Source organism: Silurus meridionalis, chromosome 11 (genome assembly GCF_014805685.1).
Source record: "Silurus meridionalis isolate SWU-2019-XX chromosome 11, ASM1480568v1, whole genome shotgun sequence".
Lineage (NCBI taxonomy): Eukaryota > Metazoa > Chordata > Actinopteri > Siluriformes > Siluridae > Silurus > Silurus meridionalis.
Window position 1 is genome coordinate 9,291,434 of NC_060894.1, and position 27,583 is coordinate 9,319,016.

Here is a 27,583-nt window from a genome sequence, read left to right on the forward strand (position 1 = left end):
AGCAGCATGCTGGTAATGATTCAAAACTGAAGGCAATTTACAGAGTTGGAGAGGAAACTCAAGTACTAGCAGCAAGACCAATGTGACAGTCATGAATCACACAAACAAACACATAGTGACTCATATCAAAGCGCTGAATAAGACAAAGATGACTCAGACCATGACCATGTCCCTGCCTGCACGCATTTGTCACGTGATCAAATTAACGACTCGCGGAACACGTCTTATAAAGTTTAAAGCTCTCCTAAGCACAGTCATGCACTTGCTAATGAGAATCCGTACAGCAACGTTCATCACTGTCTAGATTCAGTTCTTAATATTCTGTATGTGTGCTATTGTGTACAAGAGGCTGAATTGAGAGGCATGTCTTCTGTATTCCCAGATTTAAAGCAGAAAGTACTGTGGACCACCCCCCACCCTCCCAAACACACACACACACATTTGGCAGACACTGTTATCCAGAGTGATCTAATTTATACTGTTGCACGTTTAAGGGTTAAAATCCTTCCTCAAAGATCCAGTAGCCACAGCTTGGTGAATCTTGGATTTGAACTCATAACCTTCCGATCAGAAGTCCAACACCTTAACCTGTGCTTATGCTGAATTAACACTTCCCTTCCTGTCACTAAAATTCAGTTCTCTCAGGTAAAAATTGTTTAATCACTTTCATGCACAAATATTGAACATCTCTTGAACAAACATTTAACCTCTCTTGAACGAAAAAGAAGCCTTTAAAAAAAGTTTGGACCTCTCTTGTACAGAAATGTGTACAAATGTTCAGACTCCTAAACGAATGCATGTCACCATCTATCCCACAGTTTTATTGGATTGTATGACATTCGAATAACTGCCCTGCACTAGCGATTCTGTGCTGCTCTAAGTCACTATCCTTTTTTTTACACACTTTCTCACAGTGTCAGTGCTGGGATTTATCAAGCCCATCACCTTAATCCCTATTCTTAAAAGTTAAGCTGTGCATATGTGAATCCCAGCCCTTTGAGTGCACTGCTGAATAACAATTCCCTCTAATGTGAGATTCAACGTATCGAACTCCAGTCCTCCAGCACAGATACGTGTTCTTCTTGATCAAAATAACCAGGTTTGTTTGGCGGCTTAGAGCAAGAAAATCAATGCGCTGTGCTGATGTTGAGTACTCCCGCATTAGAAGGTGAACAAGACAAAACACTTAGACATAATCATGTGACAGCTCTTGCATTCGTTCTCCTCAGGAACTCTCATGTTCGGGTCAATACTTGGATGGGTGTTTCTTTAGCTCTTTAGCAATGCAGCTATAAAGCGTATACTCAAGATAATCATAGCCAAGTCTCTCCTATTATACAGCAGCTACTAACATCAGGGAGAAGCATCATTAAAGCAGTCAACACCATTTTATTCAGACTAATGCGCATTCTGACTCACAAGGTCGTGTGTATGAACACACACACATGGAGGAAAAGCGCTATCTGCTTTCTTTTAAATACATTAGCTCATAGATACCCATGATTGGCCAGGGTCGCTAGGGTGACGTGATAGAGGAGAGAGGAATGTTCAAGTATCTCATTATAAGTCTTATTTTTCAGGTTGACAAGAGAGTGACACTAGAGTTTTTATATTCATAAAGTCAAAAATCATCATTGCTACCAAAAAAAGGTCAACCCACACAACCACAAACATGCACTCCTTAGTTACGTGACCTTTCCTGCAACTTATAACATTCATTGAGCAACTGAGTCTGAGTTCTAGCTCTCATTAGAAAGCTGTGGGCTGTGACTGGAGGGAGGAACCCCGATTCTGCTTCAAACAACATTCCAGTGGCAATTTTGTAGGACCTGCTAACCTGTGAACACTGTAAACACATGTTCTTGATAACAGAGCGAATGTGAGAAACAGGGAACTGATGTGTATCTCGTTTTGAGAGGGAAATTTAATGATGTTAGGTGCACAGTATATGGTGGATGGTGTGAGTTGTAATTACCGCATTCCACATCTTAGTAAACATTGTAAACTTGCTGTAGTTTAGGAGATAGGCTGAACTATGCTACCTGTGGTATGTTTTTATATTAGATTTATTCCAAAAGCTGTCTTATCAATGTATTTTAGGAGATTTTATGGTCAGAGAAATAATATGCACTATGTTTAAATGCATGATTAAGTGTGGTATTAAGTGTGTGCAGGTTTATGCAAAACATGTCATTATTAAAAAAAAAAAGAAAAAAGTATGTTCTTTACTGAACCTTTACTTGTTTCTCTATTTTTATTTTGTGCCCCAGAATACAGTAAGTGGTTTTTTATAAGTTGGAAACATTTCATGTACGAATAAATACTCATCATTTACATCATTACAACATGGCAACCTCAGATCATGAGCCATCCACATGTGACAACCCCAAAATGTTTGTCTTAAATAGTTATGTATGAATGAGTTTCTTGTATAGCTGTGTTTAGATGTCATGAAGTCAAAATATCATGCTGTGGATCTGCCCCTTCTGTTACAAATGAGTCCAACAGTCCACACTTCATACATCGTGAGTTTTTGACTATTATCCCAGGATGAACTCGCTATCACATGCTATTTGAGACACAACTGAAGGCTAACAGTCCTCTAAACAGCTAATGTGGTTTCTACAGACTCTTACATTAGTGTTTTGTGAATCTGCTCAATGGCGTCCTCCATGTCTTCCTTCTGGTCCGGAACAAAGCGATATTCTGACACGTAGCCAGGCATGTGCTTGTACGGGTCATAATCTCCAAGCTCAGCTGAAAAAGGCAAAAATCAATCATGTAGATTAGGGGGTCTAAAATAACGGTTATATGTGCACATATCATACAGTAATAAGTATAAGCACATGAAGATGCAGATGAGTTTTAAAACCTGGGCTTCGGCATCCAACAAGGAGGCAAAAAGCTAATACTTATACATACACTGGATCGCCAGAGCTGCCATCTGTGCACTGACATTGAAAGGACATGGAAGTCTCCCTTGCAGAACATCCTGCTTTATCTGAAGGAAGAACTGATACCTGACACGAGAAAATTAAACCACATCAAACACACACACACACACACACACACGCTGCACTACCCAATATCCAATTCTATAGTCTTCTGTAATTTTTATATTTCTTCCCTTTAGCTACTGTGCTATCAGATGTTACACAGAAACACACCTTGTAATTTCCTCCTTCAGTTTGCATGGATCCTCGGCATAAAATTTCACGCCGAAGTAGAGCGTGTACGGTGGGCCGGCTGCAAAAATAAGATATTAAATACGATTTTCTAGAATCTCTGCTATTCATATTGACAAAAGCAACAAAAGGCAATTTTAAGCTCCAGATGTCACTTTATTGCATTATTAATATATGATAAAGTTCTACTTACTTGCTATAAGGTCTTTATGTTCTGCCAGGGTTTTTATCGGATCAAGCCAATACTAAAAAAAAAAATAGAGCGAAAGAAAGAGAGAATGAGAGAAAGAGAGAGAGAGAGAGAGAGAGAGAGAGAGAGAGAGAGAGAGAGAGAGAGAGATGTTAGAAGTGATATGATGACTCAATACTCAATATAATATCCATTACATGTTAGCACACAGGATACTGACCCTGGTCCTGAAGTACCACTTGTGCTATATATTATTGCTAAAGCACAGCCGCATTACTGTTTGTAGGTAGAGGTAACTTGTGAACACAGCGTATACAGGCCGTTGTAATAGGTGGCATGCCTGTCTGAGGGGTTTTTTTGTTCATGAAATAAAAAGAGTCAGTGTATTAAACTCCCAAGTGCTAAGCTGACTGTGAGCTCCTAGAGATGTTCAGTCATGCAAGCAGTGGCATAATACGAAGCCTCTTAATACAGGACTGTAAAACAGGCTTGTTAAAAATTCTGTATAAGAGTCATTACTGACTGCATCAATAAAAGATGAAGAGGTGGCAGGTCACGGCATGCCGCTTAGAGGTTAAAGAATGCACATGATGTGTCTTAAATGTGTTTTAAACGCTTAACAGGACGCATTGTGCCGATGCTGGTCTATTTTTGTCGGAAATTCGATGTACAGTCAACCTCTGATCGTTCCCGGTTCGGAACCCGCGGCTTGGGAAAACCGCGGGTTCTCATTTGGAACCTAACAAAGAGCAAGTGGCGGATTATCTTAAAATTCGCGGGAATCTGCAGCGGGACCGAATGTTCAGGAACGTTAGGAATAACTATTCACTAACAAATGTCATAAAAACTTTTAAAACACATGATTGTATTATTGAGTTTAAGTGATAACTAAAGCATTTATGTTTATTACTTCACATTTTCTGTTGAATATGCATTAAAAATGAACCAACTTACTGGTGTAATATCTAGATGAATTCACTAAGGCATAGGGGCTGCATCCAAAATTCACGGATTATTGGAACCTAATGGGGTGGGTCTTAGAACGTAACCCCTGCGAGTTCCGGGGGACCACTGTATTACATATTAAACAGATGCGCACTGTCGGATCAGAAAAGCTGAGCAGGCTTGTTTCAAAAGAAGGAACGTCTCATGGAGAAACGTTTGTTTTCATTCAGTCTGACAGGAAGCTCAAATAATGACCACATTCATTAACCTGTCTTTAACATCCATAATCAGTTCATCATAACTGCTCATCAGAGTTGCAGTGGTTGAAATTTGACGACTAGTTGACAAAAAAAATTCTCTTGGTTTAAGCCACGCCCATTTTGGAAGAAAATACAGCTATGAATATTAAGAACACTATTCAGATTGTGATTCTGTCTTACACTCCTAGTCTAGTGGAGTGACTTTGTTCTGTGCAGGCGAATGAACGTGCCTAAAATATTTAAACCTTTATTACACACAGGGGATTCCATTAAAAAAAAAAATCCCCATCTCCCCCTATCCTTTACATGAGCATTCTGCATGCAGAGGGAGGTCAATTACTGCTGGGCATGATGAAATTAGAATAAGTTAATTGAATTGGCTGATGTTATCTAATAATCATGCTGCTACAGCTGGTGTCTCCCAGTGCACTCTGATTTATGCAAATAGAAAACAAAATGGCAGCAACACAATTTATGAAAAGAAAAAAGAAAAATTACAAGAAGACATTTTTTGCAGTCCAGTGTCTGAAAAACCTTCTTCCCGTTATTCCAATTATTGGATCAAGAATGGGTACATATTTATGGAATAATAGCATCATTAAAAGACATTGTTAAATAAAAGCAGACCCCCCATTTGGTTCCTCTTTTCATTGCAATGGCTAGATAGAGGTGTCATGAACTCATGTAAACCGCATGAGCCAATGTGAGAGCCTGACAACACGTGCACACTGGTATCACGTCTCGTTTCGTTAATTGCTATTTTTTCCATCGTCGATGCTGTGTCAGCAAAAATTGCAATAAATTTGGAAGACAAAACGACGGTTAGGAAGACAAGCCCTGAAACCCTGGCTCTGCGCGAAAAGAAACATTTCACATCTGCATTGGAAGGAGGTTATGGAAAAATTACTGTCTTGTTTTCCTTTTACGACTCTTTCATCACCTTGTCTGGCATTTAGACCCTCCCGGGCAAACACCATCACTCTTCACTTCTTAAAACAACCTTTTGTGCACAGGTTTTGTTTTTTGTAAACCCATCCCTCTATGGAGTATATAAAAGTTTCGGGGAAAAACGATACAGAATCTCTGCACAGGAACATGGATGAGGTGTTGTGGGATGTCGGTACTTACTGTCTGATGGCTGCAGTCGCAGTAGCGCAGACCGAAGTAGTCGCTTTCTAAAAGGTTGACATGGCCGAACACGTATTCCAGCACCGTAGAGGCCTTGGTGGATTTCTGTGGAGAGACGTGATCAAATCAAATCTCATTTTTCATGAACAAAAGGCCTATAATAAATAAATTGCAGAGAAAGTTTGCATCCCCTTGTTTTGAGTTGTTTCTTTTATTATTATTATTATTATTATTATTATTATTATTATTATTTTGATGATCTGCCTTGATGACTGGTACACCTCCTCTTTTTAAACCTCATAATATCACCTTCTATGTTATATTAAATGTCCTTTGAGCTGTTAATGTTTCGATGCAGATGTATACAGACAAGTTTCTGGGAATGTAACCATAGAAGTGATATTATTTAGAATGATATCTGACCTTTTCCATAAGGGGATGTTTAAACATCAATAGAAGGAGTTTCCAGTGCCAGCGGTTCCTAAGAGATCATTGTGCATTTCTGAGATGTTGTCAACAAATAGAGGTGGTGTGGGATCACGTTTGTAGTGATAACCAGAAGGTTCTACAACATTAAGTAAAAAATGTATTGGTGGTAAAAAAATATATTGTTGGTTTTTGATTGTTTTTCTACAACCCTATTGTTTTATTCTTCATATAATAATTTGACAGGGAAATAGAGTACATTCTTTGAAGTACATTAAAGTACATTTTTCAAACGATTTGTTCCCTTCATTCCGCAATCTCAGTGACAAGCTGCATTTGTCATCACATGCCATTATCTCATCTCTATCTGAGAGAGGCGTTGTGTTCAGCTTTGACACTGAGCAAGACCACAAACCGCACATATGATAAATGCGACGTGCGAAGTCTTAAGCTATTGAGCAAATCAACAAAAGAACGTTACGTTCGCATGAACGAGAGTTGTCTGGATGATGAAACAGGATGTAAAGATGGCAGGGTGTGTGTGGGCTGGATGTCTAAAACAGCATGCGCTAACTAAAATGTTTGTGCAAACAATCGATATTTCATTTCAGTTTTCCATTTTCAGACTTCGGCTGGACATGTGCTTTGTTTGGCTAGATTTATTGTGCAATACGTTGGTAAATCAATTGTGTGTTCTTGCTTCACATTCCTTACTATTTGTTTTTGCTCCTCTGTAAAAAATAGAAAACAATACTATAGATGTTTGCTAATACTCACAGGTGGTTAGTTTCGCTACATTATTAATCAACCTTGGTGAAACTTAGTAGCAAATCAAATGACTAAATATTTAATTGCATTATGTTCACCTTTTAGTCCTTTTTAGTCCTTTTAGTCAACAATGTAGCCAGCATGAAATTTTATTTTATTTATTTTTTTTTAAATAGGATGAGAGAATGCCTTTAAAAGAGACCGCAGATGTTGCAGTGTAATAGAAATGTGACAGATGAAATGCGTAAGCAGCTGCACCTATGACCAGTTAAACTGCTATCAGTGTTCTTTAGCTACACTATAGTATACCTAATTATCCGGTTAAATCAGACGATATCGTAAAGCTTTTTTAACCCTAACATGGCAACCCGTCTGTCTCTCAGTCTCTGCAAAAAGCAGTAGTGTGAACATGACACAGAGAGGCACTTGGCACTCTTCCTAATCCCAGCAGGAACAAAGACAGCTGTCATCATTACCTGTGATGTGCCTGAAAGCTTAATGGCCCATAAAATCCTTTAGACAATGTATAGGTTATATACTATGATGAATTTGTTTTTGCTGTTCTTGAGGGATTTTTATGGCTTAATTGAAAAGTCTTCAGAAACAGTTCTGGATGTGTAATTCGTCACTGGTAGGTTTCGAGCATGAGGCTTCATGCAGCCATAAGTCTCTCGCCCTTTTCATTCATTTTATACAGTTTTTGGCCATTTGCAATTTAGACTTTTTTTTAGACATTTACCACATTTTATTAAATACTTGTTCACAAATTTCCCTTGTTTTTCCCTCTCTCAACTGAAATACATCATCTGAATCCAAATAGAAGAAAGCAATCTCGCAAATATTTTTTCTTTAACTAAAAGCCTTGTTCTAAAATATGTCATATGTGTCAGTGATATCATATAGCAAGACATCTTTTTCATGTGATACTGCTGTTAGTTTGTTATATAGCAGCCACTTATGACACATGTTGGCTTCGATAACACCATCTGAAACTTGAACAGTAACTGGTATCTGCCCCTGAGGTTGTTCTTATGCTGCTCGATCGCTCTTTCTCTCGCTCTCTCTTTCTCTGTGCCACACAATGCGTCACTCTGGCTTGCATTACTTAGTAAAGCCCATAGCAGTAAACTCCAGGTGATCAGGTAATGACTCAAGACATTAAGTGCATTGGTGGCAATCCGGTCTTGCAGGTTCAGCTATTTTAGTGTTGGCTAGAGTGTCTGGTACTTTACTACAACTGTTGCCTGCAAGATTCAAGCTCTTTGAAATGACTTCTCTCAAATCTGGAGCACAGAAATGGTTGCATACGCAAGTGTGGAAAGTGTATCAGATTACATGTCTACAAAAGATACCAGCTCTGAGACTAAGACTCCAAACCAAAAGCCAAAACAGCCATGCGGCCCTGAAGTAGCACTGATGTGCAGTGCTGTAACCCTAGTTGTTGTCAGTCGTGTAACTCAAGCCTCTAAGGCCAGAGGGGCTCCGGCTGAAAATGAGTCCTTTCTACTTCATTGGCTAGAAAGTAAGTATCCAGACTGACACTGGCAACCTGCTCCCTACATTCCTGCCATATCTCTCTCCCTGATAAAGGCAATGCAGATGGTCAAAATGGGGTGGGGCTGCAAAAACAACACCGGGCGGAGAATAATTGTGGAGGAAATGTGCTTCCGAGTATTTAGTCATGCTATTTTCCATTTCTACTCTCTTTTGACGAAAGAGATTTTGTGCTGTTCTAGTTTGTAACTGAATTAGAAATGCATTTTCATTAAAATAGTACAATGGAAAATAATAATTTTTAGAATATGGAGAAACTAATTCATTAAAAAGACCATAGGAGTGGACAGGCATGTAACAAAAGAGTTGAATATAATGTATTAGAGTACAGTGAGTTATTTAGCTTGTTAGATGCATGAATAAATTAAAATAATTATATAAACTTCTGCATATAGGACAACTCAGCCGCCACGGCTATTAGAGTTCTAAGAAAGATCATCATTCATGAGGGTAGTTTTGAGGGCATTTGTGCCTGGCAGGGCAGCTTAGTGGGACTTTATAGTGTTGTAAATTTACTGCCATCATCATTACTGTCATTACTGCTATTAGTGTATTGTAAAACAGCAATATATAGTGCCAAATCTATGATCAAACAGCAACACATTCTAAATAAGTAGTTTGCGTAATCAAGATTAGATATTTAAATTCTTAATTAAAAATCTCTTAATTAATTAATAATCTTACTGCAATACAGTCTGCCCCCCACCCTGAACCTGGCTAAACTCTGGCCATTACATTTGTGTGTTTGGCTAAAAAAGTGTTTGGCAAAAAATAAACAAACAAACTAAAAATTATATATATAAATTATTTAACAAAATATTATATATATATATATATATATATATATATATATATATATATATATATATATATATATATATATATATATACACACACACACACACACACACATTTAATTTATAGACAATTAAATTGTCTGTATTTGTATTTCACATTTGGTTTTAATAATTTATTTCAGGCAAATGTGACATTCAAATGCTTAATTACTCAAACTTAATTAAAGTAAGCACCACTAAAGTCCCATTAATTTCCAATTATTTTGAATTCGAGTGCCAAATCGAAGTGACTTCTACAGAACAAGATGGATCACTGGTCAATTGCTAAGATCTATAAGACAAATTAGTGAGATTTCGGGCCAGGAGAACGACTACATTTTGCCAAAGTGTTGATCCTTGAAAAAGGATAAAATCAAAAGCTAAGTGAACAGTAATCCTGACTGTGGCATGACGTCCCAGAGTCACAAAGAGGATTAATTAACTACAACAATCTTCCTTCTGTTAACGCCAAGTGTGAGCTCTCTGAGCATGGGCAGATGGCATTATGTGGTAGAATACACCACGTGTAAACCTAATCATTTCTATGATTAGGTAATTATCAACTGAACCATTACTGTCATATTTCTTACTCAGTTAAGTAGTACTTTCCCTTAAACATATTCGCATCCTAAGGATAAAGTGCTAAAATTTTTTTGTATACAAATCTCTCTAGAGCATTTGTAAAAATTTAACTTTAGACAAACAGCAACATCTCACAAACACACCACAATTGATCTTAACTCTTGCAGAAACAGTAAATTGTCTAGTTATCCTCATTTAAACATTTCTGTTATGCCTTTTCTAGTGATTGTTATTGATCTGTAAATGCTCAAAACTTCCTTGCTGCATTTGTCTCGTTTTTTTGTCTCGTTTTTATAACAATTTCATGACAAATTGCCCGAAGAATAATTTTCTACTACTGCTCATCGCAAGCATGAAGTGACACGTTGCTCAATTATGTGATTTATGTTGTAGCACGTGAGTCGAAAATTGCAACATGGTACTGGTTCGAACCAACCTGAATGCTATTTGGTACAGATTTAGTATTGGCGGGTGAGTGTGATTAGTAAACTGAGAGAAAGGGTGTGGAAGTGGATTTTGGGAGTTCTGTCCATCGTTGTCCAAGCAAATTCGAAGTCTTTAAGGAAGCAGGTTAATAAGTACGGTGTAGTAGAACAAGTCAGTGTGCAAATCCTAAAGATGAACAGGCAGTCATGCATTGGAGGACGAACTAAAAGTCATTAAGGTGCTGCAGCATCAATTCCTGAGAAACAGCACAGTTCATTCTGACTCACTGTGTCTCTCTGTTACGACATACGCTTGCAACTTTTCTTTTTCTGTGTGTATCAATGCACAGTGACTCAAAGTAACACCTGTACAGGAAATCCCCAGGTGCCCCACTAGCAAGAAAACATTCTCAGGTGTTCTCCTTTTTTATTCCACAATACAAAAAACTGTAAATGTACACCTCTCTGATCAGTTGCTTTATAATCTTCATAATCTAGTGTTAATGCTTAAAGTAAAGCTCATCACGACTACACGACTTACCACACTTTGTCAGCTGAGCATTAGCACTTGTTTTATATGGTGTACTTTATTTAAAAATCTTTTGAGCAGCGTGATAAAATAGATACATGACAAACAGAGCTAATAAGGTTGGTCTTTGTGTTTGTTTTTGTGGCTAGCAGGAATTAGGGAGCATTTAACAAGCTGTGTTTGTGAGTGTGTGTGAGTGTGTGTGTGCGGCGGGGGCAGCGGTTTGGGGGCGTGTCAAGAGGGAAGAGATTCATTTAAAATGTTCTTGAAAACATTTAACTTCCCATGCCCCCTGTCCCTATGGCAACAAGGTCATTACAGGAGGGGACTGGACCATCTGCTGCTGTTGGCTGCAGGGGTGTGTTGATGACCCTTGCTGTGTGTGTGTGAAAATTGTGAGATCCTCATCAGCAGATGTTCCACACGCCATATTCGGGAACATTGACTGGAAAATTGCGCCCCGTAAGTAAGGAATAAAACCCTCTGGGCCGTGCTGTTAGAGGAACTTAATCTACAATGAGGTAATGTGACATCGTCTGACACAAAAGTGATGCATGTGTTAGTGATGCATGTCTCTTACACCACAGAGATTTCACACTGATTACAATTCTTACTTTATATAATGAATACACTTTTTGTCCATTTATAGTTACAATCAGTGTTGTGAAGCATCTTTAAGACAAACTGGTTCACATCATTTAGTAAATAATTTTTCAGTTGAAGCAGCACCAGGCTACAAAATGTTTGAGAAACACAGATATATACAATCATGTTACTTACCTTCTGCTAATGAGCCTAATTATTTCATTGCCAAGCTGTTTCTTTTTACAAAAAAAAATAATTTTTGTTGTCATCAAATTCAAAATGACCTTAAAATGGATCATTTTCTCACTTTAAACATTGTAAATATATATATGTATATATAATGTGCTATTGTAAATAAAATATGGATTTATGAGATTTGCTAATCATTTTTGGAATTGTGGTAATATCTAATTAAAATGAATATAATAACATTTAAAATAAACCTTCTGACCAATCAAATTGATAAATTCAAAAATGGGCTCATAGGAATTAAGTAACTATCAATAGAAAATCTATGCAATAGCATAACTGCTTTATAAGCTTCTGTGGGCAATGATGATTGATGTTACCAAAAGAAACCATCCACATGTATGAATAATCCATCCAGAGGCATCTCCATCTACAAAGTTACCAAATTACGTGCTGAAATGCTTTAAAAAGCCCAATTCAGATGCCCTACAATCAACAGTCCAACCTTGGCAGTTGATTTGTATAAAAACCAGTATAAACATTCGGGATTTATTCCTGTATACAAATATAAATAAATAAATGCAGTCCAAAAACACTGCTGTCAAGGACAGACAAACAGTGGAGAGCAGTGAAAAACACCCGTGCTAGAGTGCACATTAAACATAGCCACGGGGAGAAAAAGAACTATAACCTGTATATAAAAACACTTGCACTTAATTGCTAAGTGGACTGCCACCCACACATGTCTCCAATTAATGGCTGTAAAAGCTGCAAAATTCTCTGTAGATCAGCACACACACACACACACACACACACACACACACACACACACACACACACGATAACATTAACACATGATCAAGCCTTCAGTAAACACATTAAGCCAAATCAAATAGATGTTATTATGTAACCTGAATATTATTCAGAGTCTGTTTGTCCAGAACAAAGATAATGTGTTCTGGACAAACACATGAATAAACAGAGGTGTGCGAGTTGCCAGAAAGGTTCATGTGTGAACTGTCAGATATGAGGAGTTAAAAGAGTTCATTCATGCATGCTTATTTACTCCCTGGTCACGGACATGGTGGATTAATTTGAGTATTGTTAGCATATATTTTGGGTAACAGAACATATGAAATTTGTTAGAAAATGACATGGGTGGGTACAAACTAAAATAAGAGGTTTATTAACTTAAGCATACATAATGAACAAACAAACAAAAAAATAAATAAATAAGGTGGCATTTAACTTACTTTAAAGGTCAGTACTAGGTCATGTTAGACCTCTGGGTATTCGATCTACAAAGTGAGTATAAAGTATTTTGTGCTTAACAAGCTGCCAGCTTAATGAATAAGTGATTTATAGTTTCCTTCTCAGTGTTACAGATTTGATAAGTAAACATGTTTGTATGTTGACCGATCTGATTGGGGCGGGGTGTTCAAAGTCAAACCGAGACTTTTAAAGGTACAGGTGGCTGGTGTGTCCTATTACCGCACATGTCGCGGGCCAGTCCAGAGACCCAAGACGGCAGACAACAGCGTTAGTGGGTGCATGGAACAGCGTGTGTGATAAAGTTTCTTGTGAACAAAGGTGTAAAACCCGCGGATATCAACAGAAGACTTCAAAAACACTACGGTGATGGGAAGCTGCAGGAAGACATTTGAATGGTATAAATGTTTTAAAGATGGCCGTACGTTTGTCAGTAGTCATTCCTGTGAACATTCACAGGCACTTGGAACACCTGATCCTGGATAATCAACGCATAACCTGCCGTGAAATTGCACAAGAGACAAATCGTTCTGTGGGAACGGTGAACAGCTGTCCTAGGATGGTTCAGGTGTACTGACAAATCTTATTATGGTGAATCTTTCCAGGCATTAGTTAAACACTGGGATTAGTGTATAAATGTAGCAGTGGAGTAATTTGTATAAACTCTAAAGTCCCTTTAAAGGCACCCCTTGTATGTGTGTGTGTGTGTGTGTGTGTGTGTTTGTACACCAAAATCCAGATACAGATCCAAATATTCATACTGTAGCACTAAACAGAAAAATATAGTGTCTTGATTATGCCACAGTCTGTGTGTTATAACTGAATATCAAACTATTAAATGTCTTTAGTCACACATCAGCCAAGATTTTTTTATAGGGTGCTTTCAGGCATGTTGTGTTCTCTATGGAAGCAAAGGCTTGCCAAGTTTTAGGTTGTACCTGTTTTAACACACTTTATTAACCTCAGTGTTTAGTTGAGAGACTGAATTAGGTGTTTTGGCAAAAGGAAAGCATACCTGACTAACTACTGGGATTTTTGCTTTTATTTATTTATTTATTTATTTATTTATTTATTTAACTAGAATATCATGTGTAATTTCATTCTTCTTTAAAATGTGTTTCGCCTCAGGAATAATTCAGATTTAAAATCTGCTTGATACTGCATGAGAGAAACAGACAGACAGGCGATGGTGCTTTTTAAATTTCGTTTATAAAATGGGTATGGTTTCCAAATAATGCTGACAAAGAATCTACATTGAAAGCCATTATAAATGGACTGATGCGTGCATTTAAAATAAGCTTAGCATTTCTGAATTATAAAAGGAATAAAAGAAAATTACACAGTAATATTGGTGCAAACACACACAACACACACTCAATATCTTCTGAATGCATACAGTTTTCCATAAGGGGACATTTGTTTGTGGGAGGAGTCTCCAGTGTGAGCACTTTGTACCAGTCAGAGTTGCTGACATTTATATTTTCCAACATAAGAAACTCTTTTTCTGTTGGAGACGAATGATCCACTGTGGCGACCCCTAAGGGGAGCAGCCGAAGGAGGAAGAAGAAGAAGAAAAAGAAGAAGAAGAAGAATAGGAAACTCTTTTTTGTAATAACACATGGGAGCATGCTGAAAGGATGCTAATATAAACAGTGCTATCTGCGTTAATGCGTTAATGTCCAAAGTGAGATCTAAGAACACTCAGCAATGCAGAGATTAGTCTGACAGCCTTTTAAATCGTCTTGCTTGTATATTCACACAGCAGCCCATTTAATTAATGCCTTGCTTGCAAACGCCTGTTAGTCAGCACAATCTCTACATCTCTAATAAGTGGGTGTGATGGTCTTTTATATGCAGTTATTGCGAAGATTAACATGGCATTACATTATCATACAGCTCATTAAGTGGTCTTTGTGTAGATCAATAAACAAACGTGCATTTTAATAGAACACGTAAAAAATGCAGGTCAGAGATTTTTTGTCTCTAAAGTAATTATACTGTGGGTTCTTTTTCACATTAGCTTTTATGTTTATCTTTTGCATGTAGTCAGCCCTTTTTTAGTTTGTATTTCCAGTATTTGTTTTATGATCATTCTTAGATTGCTATTATGCAGTCTACCGCATTGCTGTTGATTTCCCATGTACTAGCCTACATCGTGTCATTTCCTTAAAAACTGAAAACATAATGTATTTACTTCACTTTGAATACAACTGAACTCCCCCAAAAGGTTTCCAGCATGTTTGGAGATAAGCACAAACCAGGCTTCGCAATGCATCAATGTTTTATTTAAGGGCAAAGATTCTTTTGTTTTCCACCCTTCTGCCCAGCCTGCGTGCTTCCTGGTTTGACCTTAATTGTCTGGAATGACAGCTCTGAGCTGTAAGACTACATGTCATGAGAATGGGGTGGGACAGGATTAAGAAGCAGCATGCTGAGTGATGTGACAATCACTTTCATTAGTTTCACCTTCTGGATTTTAATATGGATGTTGCTAAAGAATTGAGTGGGTGAGAAGGGATGATGTATATTTCCTGGCAGGGGAGTTGGATAAGATCTTTTATTTTTTAAGTGCAGGCCTGGAGAATGCCTGTGCCTGTCTCTGGCTGGGCCATAAACCCGGGGCACTAAATCACACACACACACACACACACACACACACACACACACACACACTCACTTTGGGAAACAGAAATCACTGCATGTGCTCCATACTTCCTGCAATATTAGCATTGTTTGACATTATGTCCCATGAATAAATATAAAACCTAGGATGTAGACAGTAACATTTGGTGGCTTTCTCTCTCTCTCTCTCTCTCTCTCTCTCTCTCTCTCTCTCTCTCTCTCTCTCTCTCTCTCTCTCTCTCTTTCTCTCTCTCTCTCTCTCTCTTTTTCTGGATCTCTCTCTCTCTGACTCTCTTTATTATTCATCTCAAAAATAATGTAGGAAGGACTCAGGAAATCCAAAATCAGTCAGGTGCATCCCTGATGCATTTGCGAATAGATTTATGTCAGCAGGATGAAAACCTACAGCACAGGCACAAAATCAAATAGATTCAGCACATAACACAAGGTTATTCCACAAAAACAGTAGTAGCAGTTGATGTGCTGCTGCTGTACCCCCCAGAAACCACTGTTACATTATTACATTTTGGCGAATATCGTACTGGTGCATTTTTGCCATAGTAGAACAGCACCATGGCGATGCCTGTAGTCCCTATTGTCTTTATGGAGATTGCAAATGACTAGCACTGTTCCTGCAATCCGTTCAGCAGATGGCTTTCTACTTATGTATTTTTGTTTGCACCGTGTTTGTTGTCAGAAGATATGTGGGGGATGGAGACGGCTGTAATTACAACACAGCTTGATTAAAAAAAATAAAAAGCTACAGTATACTGGGAGACATGGAGAAAACATCATGTGTGTCTTTGTTCTGGGGTTCTATTGTACACATGGCTATGCGGGAACATGCCTGCGCAAACAGATAGAAAGTGTGTTTGAAGTTTATATTTCGCTGTTGCAAGTAAATAAAAAAATAAAACGATGCATAAAACGAGAGCAGCAGTGATGTGTGAATTGAGATGATAGTATGCTGCACATGCTGAAAAGCATCTACTGCTAACTGATATAGCTGCACACTGATAACTTACTATATTACTGGAACATGAAAAGCACTACTAAGTAGCTTATTGGCACCTATGCAGGATGACTTTCCAGAAAATACTGACCATATGGCAGCGTGTGAAACGGAGCTGCTGTAGTAGCAGAGAGACAGGAGTCCTATTTGAAATCTCATTAAACACGCCATTAAAGTCCTGTGATCCAAGCAATTAGATTAGTCCACTTTCGGTCCAGTTGACGCAAATCTGTTCCGTCTCATCACGTGCACAGACGGATTCCTCGTCGATTGTGTTAGGGTAATGAGTGTCGGCCACCAGGCACACTCCCAAATAAAATACTGCGCTTCACCAACCTGCTCCCTGTAGTGGCAACGAATCCGTTGATGCTTTTAGTACTGTTGCGCATTAATTGTCATCCATATGTCTAATGTTTTGATCTAAGCTATAAAAGGTCAATAAACCACACAGTAATTCATTATGACAGGAAACTGGATTGGCTTCCTTTCTGGACACAGGACCTTTTAGACTTGGGGCATGTAATGCAGATATTACTTTTTTCGCTTACCATTGTTTAGGACAAACCAAAGATGATTTAAGTCACACCCAGGAGTCACCTTGAGTCTGGGTCATAAAGCTAAAATGACTAGTTTTTTTAAAAATATTACCAAATGTCAAGAGGCCGGGGTGAACGCAGGCCTAAGAAAACAAACTGCTCCTTGCTGGTCTTTCTTTTGTGGCAGTGAAACATGTGAGCTGCTCCGTTTCTCGCATTAAATCCCACACACCCTGTAGGCAAACTCAATGGACTCTTTGTGCAGAGTGCGCATGTGAGTGTGTGTGTGAATGAGCGAGTGTGTACCTAACAACGGAGAGGGGACACCATGACGATGTGAGAAAAGCTTTTACAGATCCAGAGACCACAGTGAGGAAACACAGTTCATTCACGGGTTACTGATAAGAAGCAACATTCGTGTTGATGCATATCAGTGGGTTGGCTGATACGAAAACCTTCGTAATTAACAACTGTTTGAGAACTGGGTCCTAAAGGGGAATGAACATACACTCGCCACTTACCACTTTTAAAAGAAACACCTGTACATCTGCTCATGAATGCTGTTTTCCACTTGAGCAAATCATGTGGCAAAGAATACTAACAGTCCAGTTATAGGTCAAGAGTTAATTTTTGAAAGGTCTGATCTCTTGAGGTTTTAATGCACAACAGCCTCTACACACTAGAGTGCCTCATTAGTGTTTTTTTGTGTTTCATTATGTCAAAAATATGCACATAATATGCACAGTATAGCCATAACAATCCATATACCAAAACTAGCTAGTATCCACTAACTACCTATATTATTTACTATCTTGATTTATGATCTGGATGACCTGATCTTTAATTATTTACTATCTTGTCAATTATGCAGAGCACACTGTGGGGATGAAGAGCTTGTTTTCCTTTGCTGTGGCTGTACTGAGCAAAATTGCTAATGTTTAGCTCAGGTGGACATTTATTTTATAAATTAAAGTTTATAATCACTTGCTCTCTTACAGCTAAGAGTCTCTGACAAACAAAACAATGTTTTCCTGCTTGTCCTGATCACCTTTATTCCAGAAAGAAACATTTATAAAGTGATGTGACCTCTTCCCGGATGACTCCCTCCCACCTCGTTCAAGAAGGTTCACTAAATGGTTTAAAGATTATGCAATATTGTAGATATCAAATTCTCAGGCTATCAATTTCTGGAGCAACATGTTAGGGTGCTCTGTCCAACATCATCATCAGAATATTAACATGTTGAAAACACGATGTACCAAAGAATGTAAATATGTTATAACAGGTTCTTTTGGACCAAAACCCTCACAGGGTTTTCTGTTACATTTTTTTAACTTATTTTATTTGTCACCTGTTTATGTGTGTGTGTGTGTGTGTCTGTGTGTGTGTGTGTGTGTGTGTGTGTGTGTGTGTATCCACCAGAGGAGATGAGGTACTTTAAAAATATTATTAAAACACAAATCCACCTTGATCCTTAGGGATGTACATGTAATGCTGAACTCTGAATATTAAGAAACTGTATAATAATAATAATAATAATAATAATAAGAAGAAGAAGAAGAAGAAGAAGAAGAAGAAGAAGAAAAAGAAGAAACTTATACTACTACTACTAATAAATAATTTCTTATTATGCGCCTGTTCTGTTAGTACATGTGGTACTGTAGTGGTGTAAAATTGTGGAAATTTATAAAATAGTAATAGGTGATGTACCTACAACAGTTATTAATGCACAAATTGATATATTTTTTTGTAATACTAAGTAGTACAGTCAGAAATAAAGTTTTGATCAGGGCAGGAGGCTTTGTGAGTTTCTCTGTAGCAAGTGGTAATTTTCTTATTTTATAAAGGAGAAAAAAAACATGCAGGTCAGAGAAGGTATGTGTACAGCGATGACGACTTATTTCATGAACATTCTACAACATTAAATGCAACTATAAGTGGATAAATAGTATGATAATTTGAGGAATTAAACACTAAGCTGTTAAAGGGCATGAATCAACTTTGGTCCTTGATCATTTTCCAATAACAGCATCACCTGAAAATGTTTAATTCCTTGCTGTCAATGAGCAAATCGTGAACTAATGAGCTGCTCGACAAACAAAAGAAGATGAAGAACTTTTCCACAGTTTACAGTTAAGCATGTAAATGCTATAAAGAGAACGTAAGCACACTTCAGCTGTACTCTGCTCTGTACCATAAATAACCTGGTAACATTTTCTATTTCATTTTGGTCAATATATAATATATTTCAGGTTTAATAAATAACTACTGCATGCCCTAAGGAATGAACAGGCAGGGTGGATGAATGAATAATAGGTGAATGTGTAGGCCGTGGAATTCATAAATCGACAGAGACACAATTGGGAAACAGGCTTTATGTAATGTGCAATTGCATTACAACCACAGCCAAACACAGCAGGGTTGAAATGCACTAGGATATCAAACAGGAAATGAGTAAACAAGCAAAAAAAGTATTAAATTTAACACCAATAATTGGAGAAAAGAAAACAGGGACTGAGACCAGACCAGGAGAGATTGAGTGGCAGATTTGTAAGATAGTAAAGAATGTGTGTACAGTCACTGAATCTTAAGATCTTTTTTTTTTTTTATTTTAGAAAAATCCATAAAATAAATCAATAAAATAAATTACACTGAAATATTCTTAAGCTGCATTTTTTATATTAAAACCTCTGTTCTGCAAAATGATTGGCACCCACATGACTGGCACACCAACATTTCCCCTCCTCTGAACAGACATTACCATATAACACTATGGAATAGTAATATAATGATGGCAATAATAGAAATAACAATAGTAATAATAATAACAACAACAATATTATTGTTATTATTATTATTATTATTATTAACAACAACAATAATAATCATGATAATATTATATAGGTTATGTCACAATTCATTTAATTTTCATTTATTCAATTATTACCTTTTTTAGATAAGTACAAAACTAACTGGAAGCACCTAAACATTATTTCTTTTAAATATGACATTTTTACATAATTGTTTTCAACTATTCAACTATAAAAAATAGAATGTTAAAATAAAAGTCTAGTGTATATACAACCCCAATTCCAAAAAAAAATCGAGACGCCGTGTGTAAAATATGAATAAAATCTGAATGCGATGATTTGCGAATCTCATTAACCCATATTTTATTTTTAAAGGAACCTAGAAAACATATCAAATGTTAAAACTAAGGAAATGTACCATTTTAAAGAAAAATATAAGGTTGTGTTTGATTTGGATGACAGTAACAGGTCTCAAAATAGATAAGATGGGGCAACAAAATCCTGGGGAAAAAAGTGTTAGTAAAAAAATGCTGGGAAAACATTTTCCATCTAATTATGTTAATTAGCAGCAGATCAGTAACATGATTGGGTATAAAAAGGGAATCTTAGAGAGGCAAAATCTTTTAGAAGTAAATAGGCAGGATCTGCAGTGTATACAAATTGTGGAACAACTTTAAAACAATGTTCCTCAACATAAAATTGTGAAAACTTTGAAAATCTCATCATCTACAGTACATAATATTACCCAGAGATCACGAGAAACTAAAGAAATCTTCAAAGGGCGGTATTGAATTCCCATGATCTTCGGGCCCTCAGGCAGCACTGCATTAAAACAGGGATGCTTCTGTAATGGAAATTACTGCATCACCTCCAAAAATCATTGTCTGTGAACACAGTTTGCCTCACTGTGCAGGTTAAAGCTCTCTCATGCAAAGAAGAAGCCATATGTGAACATGATCTAGAAATGTCACTGCCTGCTCCGGGCCAAAGCTCAATTTTAAATGGACTGAAACAAAATAGAAAACTGTTCTATGGTCAGACGAATAAAAATAATACCGTATTTTCCGGACTATAAGCTTATTTTTCCCGCCATGCTTTGAACCCCGCGGCTTAAACAATGAAGCGGCTAATTTATGAATTTTTCCAGGGTTTTTTCCGGTTTCACAAGCTTCAAGCCAAAACACCGAGCCCCATAACATTAGACCAATGAAATTGCCGAACGGGTTCAGGTGAACCATTGAAACTCTTTATATTAAATCGGTTGCGCTCCCACTGAATCGGGCCGCACCACATCATAAATATAGATGAGGTTCCTCTGGCGTTTGACCTGCCGCTCACTCGGACTGTCTACAGGAAATGCAAATCATTTGTCACGCTGAAAACAACCGGGCATGAAAAAACACACTTCACCTGTGTTCTGAGCTGAACGGCATCGGGAGAAAAGCTTCACAGATGGTGATTTTTAAATGCAAGGCGATGCCAAAAGATAAACTCCAGAGAGAAATTGTTGTGAAAGGAAGGAGGAAGACAGTAAACAATGACTTTCTTGGTAGGCTACTGTTTATTTACAAGCCGTGTAACAGTCTTTCGTTAAAGCCTGTGTAAAGTTCATTAGTATCAGTGTAGGCAGGTGCGGCTTATTTATGTTCAAAATACAAATCTTTTTAAAATTCAGTGGGTGCGGCTTATATTTGGGTCCGGAAATTATGGTAATAAGTTAAACCATGGAAAAAAAAGCTGCGTCCTCCAGACTAAAGAGGAGAGGGACCATCAGGTCACCATCATCTGTTCAAAAGCCTGCATCTCTGATGGTATGGGAGTGCATTAGTGTCTATGGAATGAGCAGCTTTGACATCTGGAAAGGCACCGAGCAATGCTGACAGATATTTTTCAGGAAAGGCTTTGCATATTTCAGCAAAACAATCCTTAACGGCATACTGCATCTATTACAACCGCATGGTTTCGTAGTAGAAGAATCCAGGTGCTGAACTGGCCTGCCTGCACTCCAGACCTTTCACCAATTGAGAACTTCTGGCGCATCATGAAACAAAAAAATCCCACAAAGAACACCCAGGATTGTTGAGCAGCTAAAATCCTGTATCAGACATGAATGGGAAAATGTTCCTCTTCCAAAACTCCAGCAACTGGTCTCCTCAAATACCTGACATATTTATTTTTCATATATATCATATTCGTATGTGTTTTAGCACAAATTCAAAATTTACTTATTTTTTTCCAGAAATTTTACATTTTCACAGTTTTCTATGTTTTATTGTGAATAAAATATGGGTTGATGCGATTTGCAAATCACTGTATTCTGTTCTTATTATACCCATCTATCTTCTATAACATCCCTAGATTGTGATATTGGGTCAGCACCTGCTTTAAACATTAAATGGTCTCCTTGTCTCAGTGTGGGTTTGCCCAGGGTTCTCTAGTTTCCTCCACCTCCCAAATGCATGTAGGTGGTTCGGCTATGCTGACTTGTCCCAAGGCAAAACGTGTGTGTGTATGTGTGTGTGTGTGTGTGTGTGTGTGTGTGTGTGTGTGTGTGTGCACTAAGCCCTGGCATCCCATTCACTCAGGGTGTGTTCCTGCCTCATACACAGTGCCCACTCAACCAAGATAAAGCAAATGAATATAAACAGACAAATTCATGAATTAAAACAGACATTAAAAAAACATAAAGAAGTGTGAAATGGACAATATTTCTGCAGAACACCCAAAAAACATGAGCCTGACAACAGAAATATTTAGTGTCATATACCGCAATATCGACATATAATAGACATTATATCGCGATATATTGGGTCACAAGTAATCGGTCCACCCCTACAGCAGAGTGAATCCAGTCAGGGTGGAAACCTGGTCACTTGATAGAATTGTGTCTTACCTTAATGCCCTGATGCTGGCTGGTCAAAATGAGCTTCGTCTCATCCAGAAGCAACACCTCGCAGTAAAATTCCTCTTGGGTGGAGCAGAAACAGCTCATATTTGCACTGAAAACTCCAATTTTTTTCTCCCTCTTTAAAATATATATTCAATTGGTCTTTGAGCTGCTCCTCATAGTGGTTCCGAGTCCAGAGAGAAATAAACCGACTTGAGTTACTTTGTTCACACGACTCTTTTGTTAGGAATAGCCCAGACAACCGAATAAATATTGTTTGAAACAATACGTCGTATTACATTTAGCTTTTTATCGTAAAAAAACGAAATATTCGCGTTTCCTCAGCATCTTTTCTATTCCCACCGCTCGCGCAAACACTTCACGAGACCCTGTGTGAGAGAGCGCGAGCGCTCAGGTGAAATTCAGCTATTGAGTCCCAAAAGTAATTCCGTATTACAATTTCCTCATTTCAATTATTATTTTTATTATTATTATTACTAATTTTTACTCGGTCTATTTTTATAATTAAATAGATCCCCACGATAAATGCTCCGCGCCGACTTGAAGGCAAGTGAACGGACCGTAAACCTTCCCAGCGCCCCGTTGCCAAGGAGCTTCCCCGACCGCGGCCGAATTCCAAACCGCGCAAGAATCACTACACGAGCACGCTCTATAGAGGATGAATTAAATAGCTGTTTACGCCCTACCTAGTGCACTTGTTCATCTATGTAAAGTAGAATTGTTTGAGATTCAGGCTTTTAGTCTAATACAATTGTTCTGGGTCTCCGCCCTCATTCATGCTGGTCGGACAGAAGGTGCGGTGAAATAAAAGAAGCACATCTTTGCTGCCATCTGCCGGACTATTATTTTCTGCACCTTTGGATTTATTTGGAAAATATTCTAATTTGCACTGCTTCACTTTTACATACCCTGTACTAACTGTACTGTCAATGCCTTTATTTATTACTTTATATCCCCCTAGTTTTAATAGTTTTTTTTATATTTTATAGCACACATTATTACATTTACAGCATTTGGCAGATGCTCTTATCCAGAGCGATTTACAATGATTTCATTAATGCAACTGAGCAGTTGAGGATTAAGAGCCTCGCACAGGGGCCCAGCAGTGGCAGTTTTGTGGTCCTGGGATTTGAACCTACAACTTCCGAAGTCCAGAAGTGAGAAGATTCTGATCTCTCTTTCCCCCGACAAATTCCTCTGACATGTAACCCATGATATTTTGCAATAAAGGTGATTCAGATTCTGATTTCAAAACAGGTTAAATTCTTATGGACGAAAAAGGACTTAAGTATAAAGCAGAGGGGCCCAAATTGTTCCTATAAAGATCCAAATGTTGCATGAAAGTAAATGTTCTCGCAGCCCTCCTTTAAGAAAGTCAAAAAATGTTGTATTTGAACAGCAATTTCCTCTTGTCAGGTGCCAAAGTTTCTCCCTAATTAGCAGTTTGGTGTGTGACACAAAGCATGCTTTACCTGCACCTTGAAGTATGTACATGTACATGAAATACAACAAGTCCAATTCATTAATATCCTCTACATTTCATTTCATTTCCCACTTCACATACATGGCATGCTAAATAAAAAATCACCACAGGCTCATTCTGACCTGCAGGTCCTTGTTTTGGCATCTCTATTAAAAAGAGACACTGTTTTGTGTGGAACTTATAAGTGCCTGCACATGTGTGATGCGACATCACCAACAGATGAAAGTCGGTGTCTTATAATGCTTATTAAAACCTGTCTGGTGGAGATGCTTCGTTTTAAACGTGCATCCAGTGCACATCACTCTTAATCCTACAGATGCACAGAAAGTACAAAGTGTGTATTTGTACTTGCAGAATCACAAATGAAGTATAAAACAGGCCAATGATTTTTCAAATGATCGCCATGAAAATCTCGAGAAACAGCAAAGAAGTAAAAAACGGAAAAGCCTGGAAATATCAACAAATCAGCAAACAAAGGATGAATTTCTTTGTCAGAGAAATGAATTACATTTAGGGAAGTACTAGGTGCCAACAAACAAACAAACAAACAATAATATATCCCCCAAAAACAGCCCAAATGAAGTTCATGCAAAAGTAAATGAACTGCATTTATTTAAATAGGTCCCCATTTAAATAAAAAAAAATATGAATTAAGTCATTTTTCATCCTTTATAGAAATATAGCAGTAGATTACCTTCAGTATATTTTAAACACCAGTTTATTTGGATCATGTTCTACGGTAGTATACAAATATTTATTTGCTCACATGAGTCACACTTAGAAATGTACAAAACCAACCAGTGCATACTTCTGAAGTATGACACAAGCACACTAGCGAAACATTTCTCCCAAACAAACAGTTATGTTTACAACCAAAAAAAAAACCCCAGATGCATCATCTGACAAAAGTGTTTGAATGCTAAATAGTGATTTGATTACGCATCACAGTTATAGTGTTTTAGTGTTTAGTGTGTAAATACTTTACGGTGGAAGTTTCTTTCAAAGTTTGACTAACAAAACGTTCAGTTTATACAGACTATAACATCAAATAAACTGTGGTTAGGATGTTTGCATTGCACCACCATTGCATCTCCAGGGTTGTGGGTTTTGAACCTCACCCTCATCTTACATGTTCTCCCTCTGCCTTGGGGGTTTCCACCCGATACTCTGGATTTCTCTCCCAGTCTAAAGACATGTGTGGTATTGACATGGCTGATTGGCATTTCCAAATTGTCTGTTGTGTGTGTGTGTGTGTGTGTGTGTGTGTGAGAGAGAGAGAGAGTGAGTGTTTGAATGTGCACTGAGATGGGATTGGCACCCCATCCAGGCTTCTGTGTCTTGAGTTTCCTGGGACTGGATCCCCACTGTAACCCTTTGTAGGAAAAGCTGTATAGAAAATGAATGGATGTAGTTACTGCACTTCAATCAACTGCAGTTCAATTTATTTCATATCTCAGTGAGAAGCTTTACAGAACTCAGGATGCATCCAAATGACTCTCCTGTTACTTAAATACAATTTCAACTGAGCAAAACATCAGTCTTTCAGATTTTATGATTTTATGGTGATGTGCCAAAAAACCCATACAAACAAACAGGCTTTTAATTTTGCACGAACATACCTCAAACTATTATCCTCATGGAATGAAGAAATGTTATGAACATAAATGAACATCGGGCAAGAAAGCCTGAGATGGAATAAAAGGAAATATGACCTAAATAGATAATAAAACTGAATAAACACGGATTAACATGCAACGAGAGTGAAAAAGAAGGGATCAAATGCAATAAAGCTAAATAAATGCAGTATGAGAGTGTAAAGGCATTGCCATGAACAGCTGTGCATTTAAACATCCATCATGAACATTTCACTGAATAGCACACCTCAACCATGATGGAACAATAATTAATGGACATTCGGTGCCACCCGAATGAGGATGGATTCCCTGCTGAGTCTGGTTCCTCAAGGTTCCTTATACAATCTATTTTAGAGAGACAACAGGTCAGTTATGATCAGGATTGCTGATCATAAGGGTAGGGGTTCGAGCCCTAGCGCTGCCAAGCTGCGACTGTTGGCACTTAACCCAGTCTGCTCCAGGGTTGGTTGGCCCTTTGCTCTGACAAACTGGGATCTACAAAAACCTTTGGGCAGTGGTAGCTGTGGGTTACTGATTGGAAGGTCTGTATCATGGCTGTTCCCAGCGATCCGACTTGTTTGTGAGCCAGCATCATGGTTTTAATGGAAAATCTCAGTTTTAAAATATTTTAAAATATAAAAATTAAATTTTAATCGAGGAGGAAGAGAACAAGATGGAACGTACTGGAATAAAATGGAACAGGATGTTATGATCACTGGAACCAGAAGGAATCTGATGGAATACACAGGAATGAAAGAGGATGACTGGAATGTTGTCAATTCCTTTTGCTCACCGCTAGATGGCAGATTTAAATTCGCCGCGGCGTGCCAGTGCGCATGCGCACGATTAGCCTCCTGCTTCACAACATGGCGTAACACTCGGACTAAACGCTGATAAAGGAGGAGAATTCAGACACAAAAGAAAGGGAAAAGTTTGGTTCGAAACCTAAGAAGTGAGTTGGTGCCTGAACTTCAGGGCGATCCGGCTTGTTTGTAAGACAGCATCATGGTTTTAATGGATAATCTCAGTCCGGGGCGTTAAGAGTCGCGCAAGTTGGTGAAGTGGACGAATGTTTGTGCAGGTAAGAAGATTTAATGATGCCTTTAATAGCTCTAAGATACGAAACAGCAAAGTACGATCACAGCCGAATCTTTGCATTTCTGTGCATTTGCGAGATTATATATGTTTAAACTAAGTGAGAGGATATTTAGTCGCTTTGTGGAAGTGTAGAATCCCCTTTCCCGAAAGTTAGTTGTTCTGTACAGGGATGAATGCCAAATCGATCCTGGCTTCCTGTCTGAGTGCACTTAATCGAATGTGGGATAATGGCTTTTCCAGTGTACTAAGTGCACTAGAGCTGCTACACGGCTGTATTTGGGATACAGCGTCAATGTGGCCCTGGGTAAATGCACGAGGTAATGGAAAGCTGAGCAGCAAAACTAAACACAATCAACTACATCCCCAAACAGCAGTTTCACACAACGGTCTGGACTTGGGACAGTGTCCAGGTGATTATTCTTTTTATTCCACACCAGCAGAAGTTTTCAGAAAGTGCTGCTAAAATGTTTTCAACCTGCATGAACCTGCAGTGTTAATCAATAATGCATTATTCATCAACTGATGGAAAAAAACACAGTTCCTGTATCCTAGTCAGTCAAGTCAAGCCAAGATGCTTTTATTGTCCTAACCATATATAGCTGACGCAGT

General features: G+C 38.0%; 2 protein-coding genes across 2 annotated transcripts in view; one reads left to right on the forward strand and one right to left on the reverse strand.

The window, feature by feature from the left end:
* Window positions 1–23,414, reverse strand: part of epb41l4a (erythrocyte membrane protein band 4.1 like 4A) — a 44,690-nt gene extending 21,276 nt beyond the window's left edge. Inside the window, exons 1-6 of the mRNA XM_046861402.1 lie at window positions 22,745–23,414; window positions 5,709–5,813; window positions 3,379–3,430; window positions 3,168–3,246; window positions 2,923–3,020; window positions 2,637–2,757 (exon numbers count right to left, since the gene is read on the reverse strand). Coding sequence (XP_046717358.1) covers window positions 2,637–2,757; window positions 2,923–3,020; window positions 3,168–3,246; window positions 3,379–3,430; window positions 5,709–5,813; window positions 22,745–22,843 — 554 coding nt within the window. The 5' untranslated portion in view covers window positions 22,844–23,414. The remainder of the gene's footprint in view (window positions 1–2,636; window positions 2,758–2,922; window positions 3,021–3,167; window positions 3,247–3,378; window positions 3,431–5,708; window positions 5,814–22,744) is intronic.
* A 3,307-nt stretch (window positions 23,415–26,721) lies between these two features.
* The window catches only part of apc (APC regulator of WNT signaling pathway), a 33,137-nt gene continuing 32,275 nt past the window's right edge, over window positions 26,722–27,583 (forward strand). Inside the window, exon 1 of the mRNA XM_046860916.1 lies at window positions 26,722–26,957. The gene's annotated coding sequence lies outside the window, so the exon portion shown is untranslated. The remainder of the gene's footprint in view (window positions 26,958–27,583) is intronic.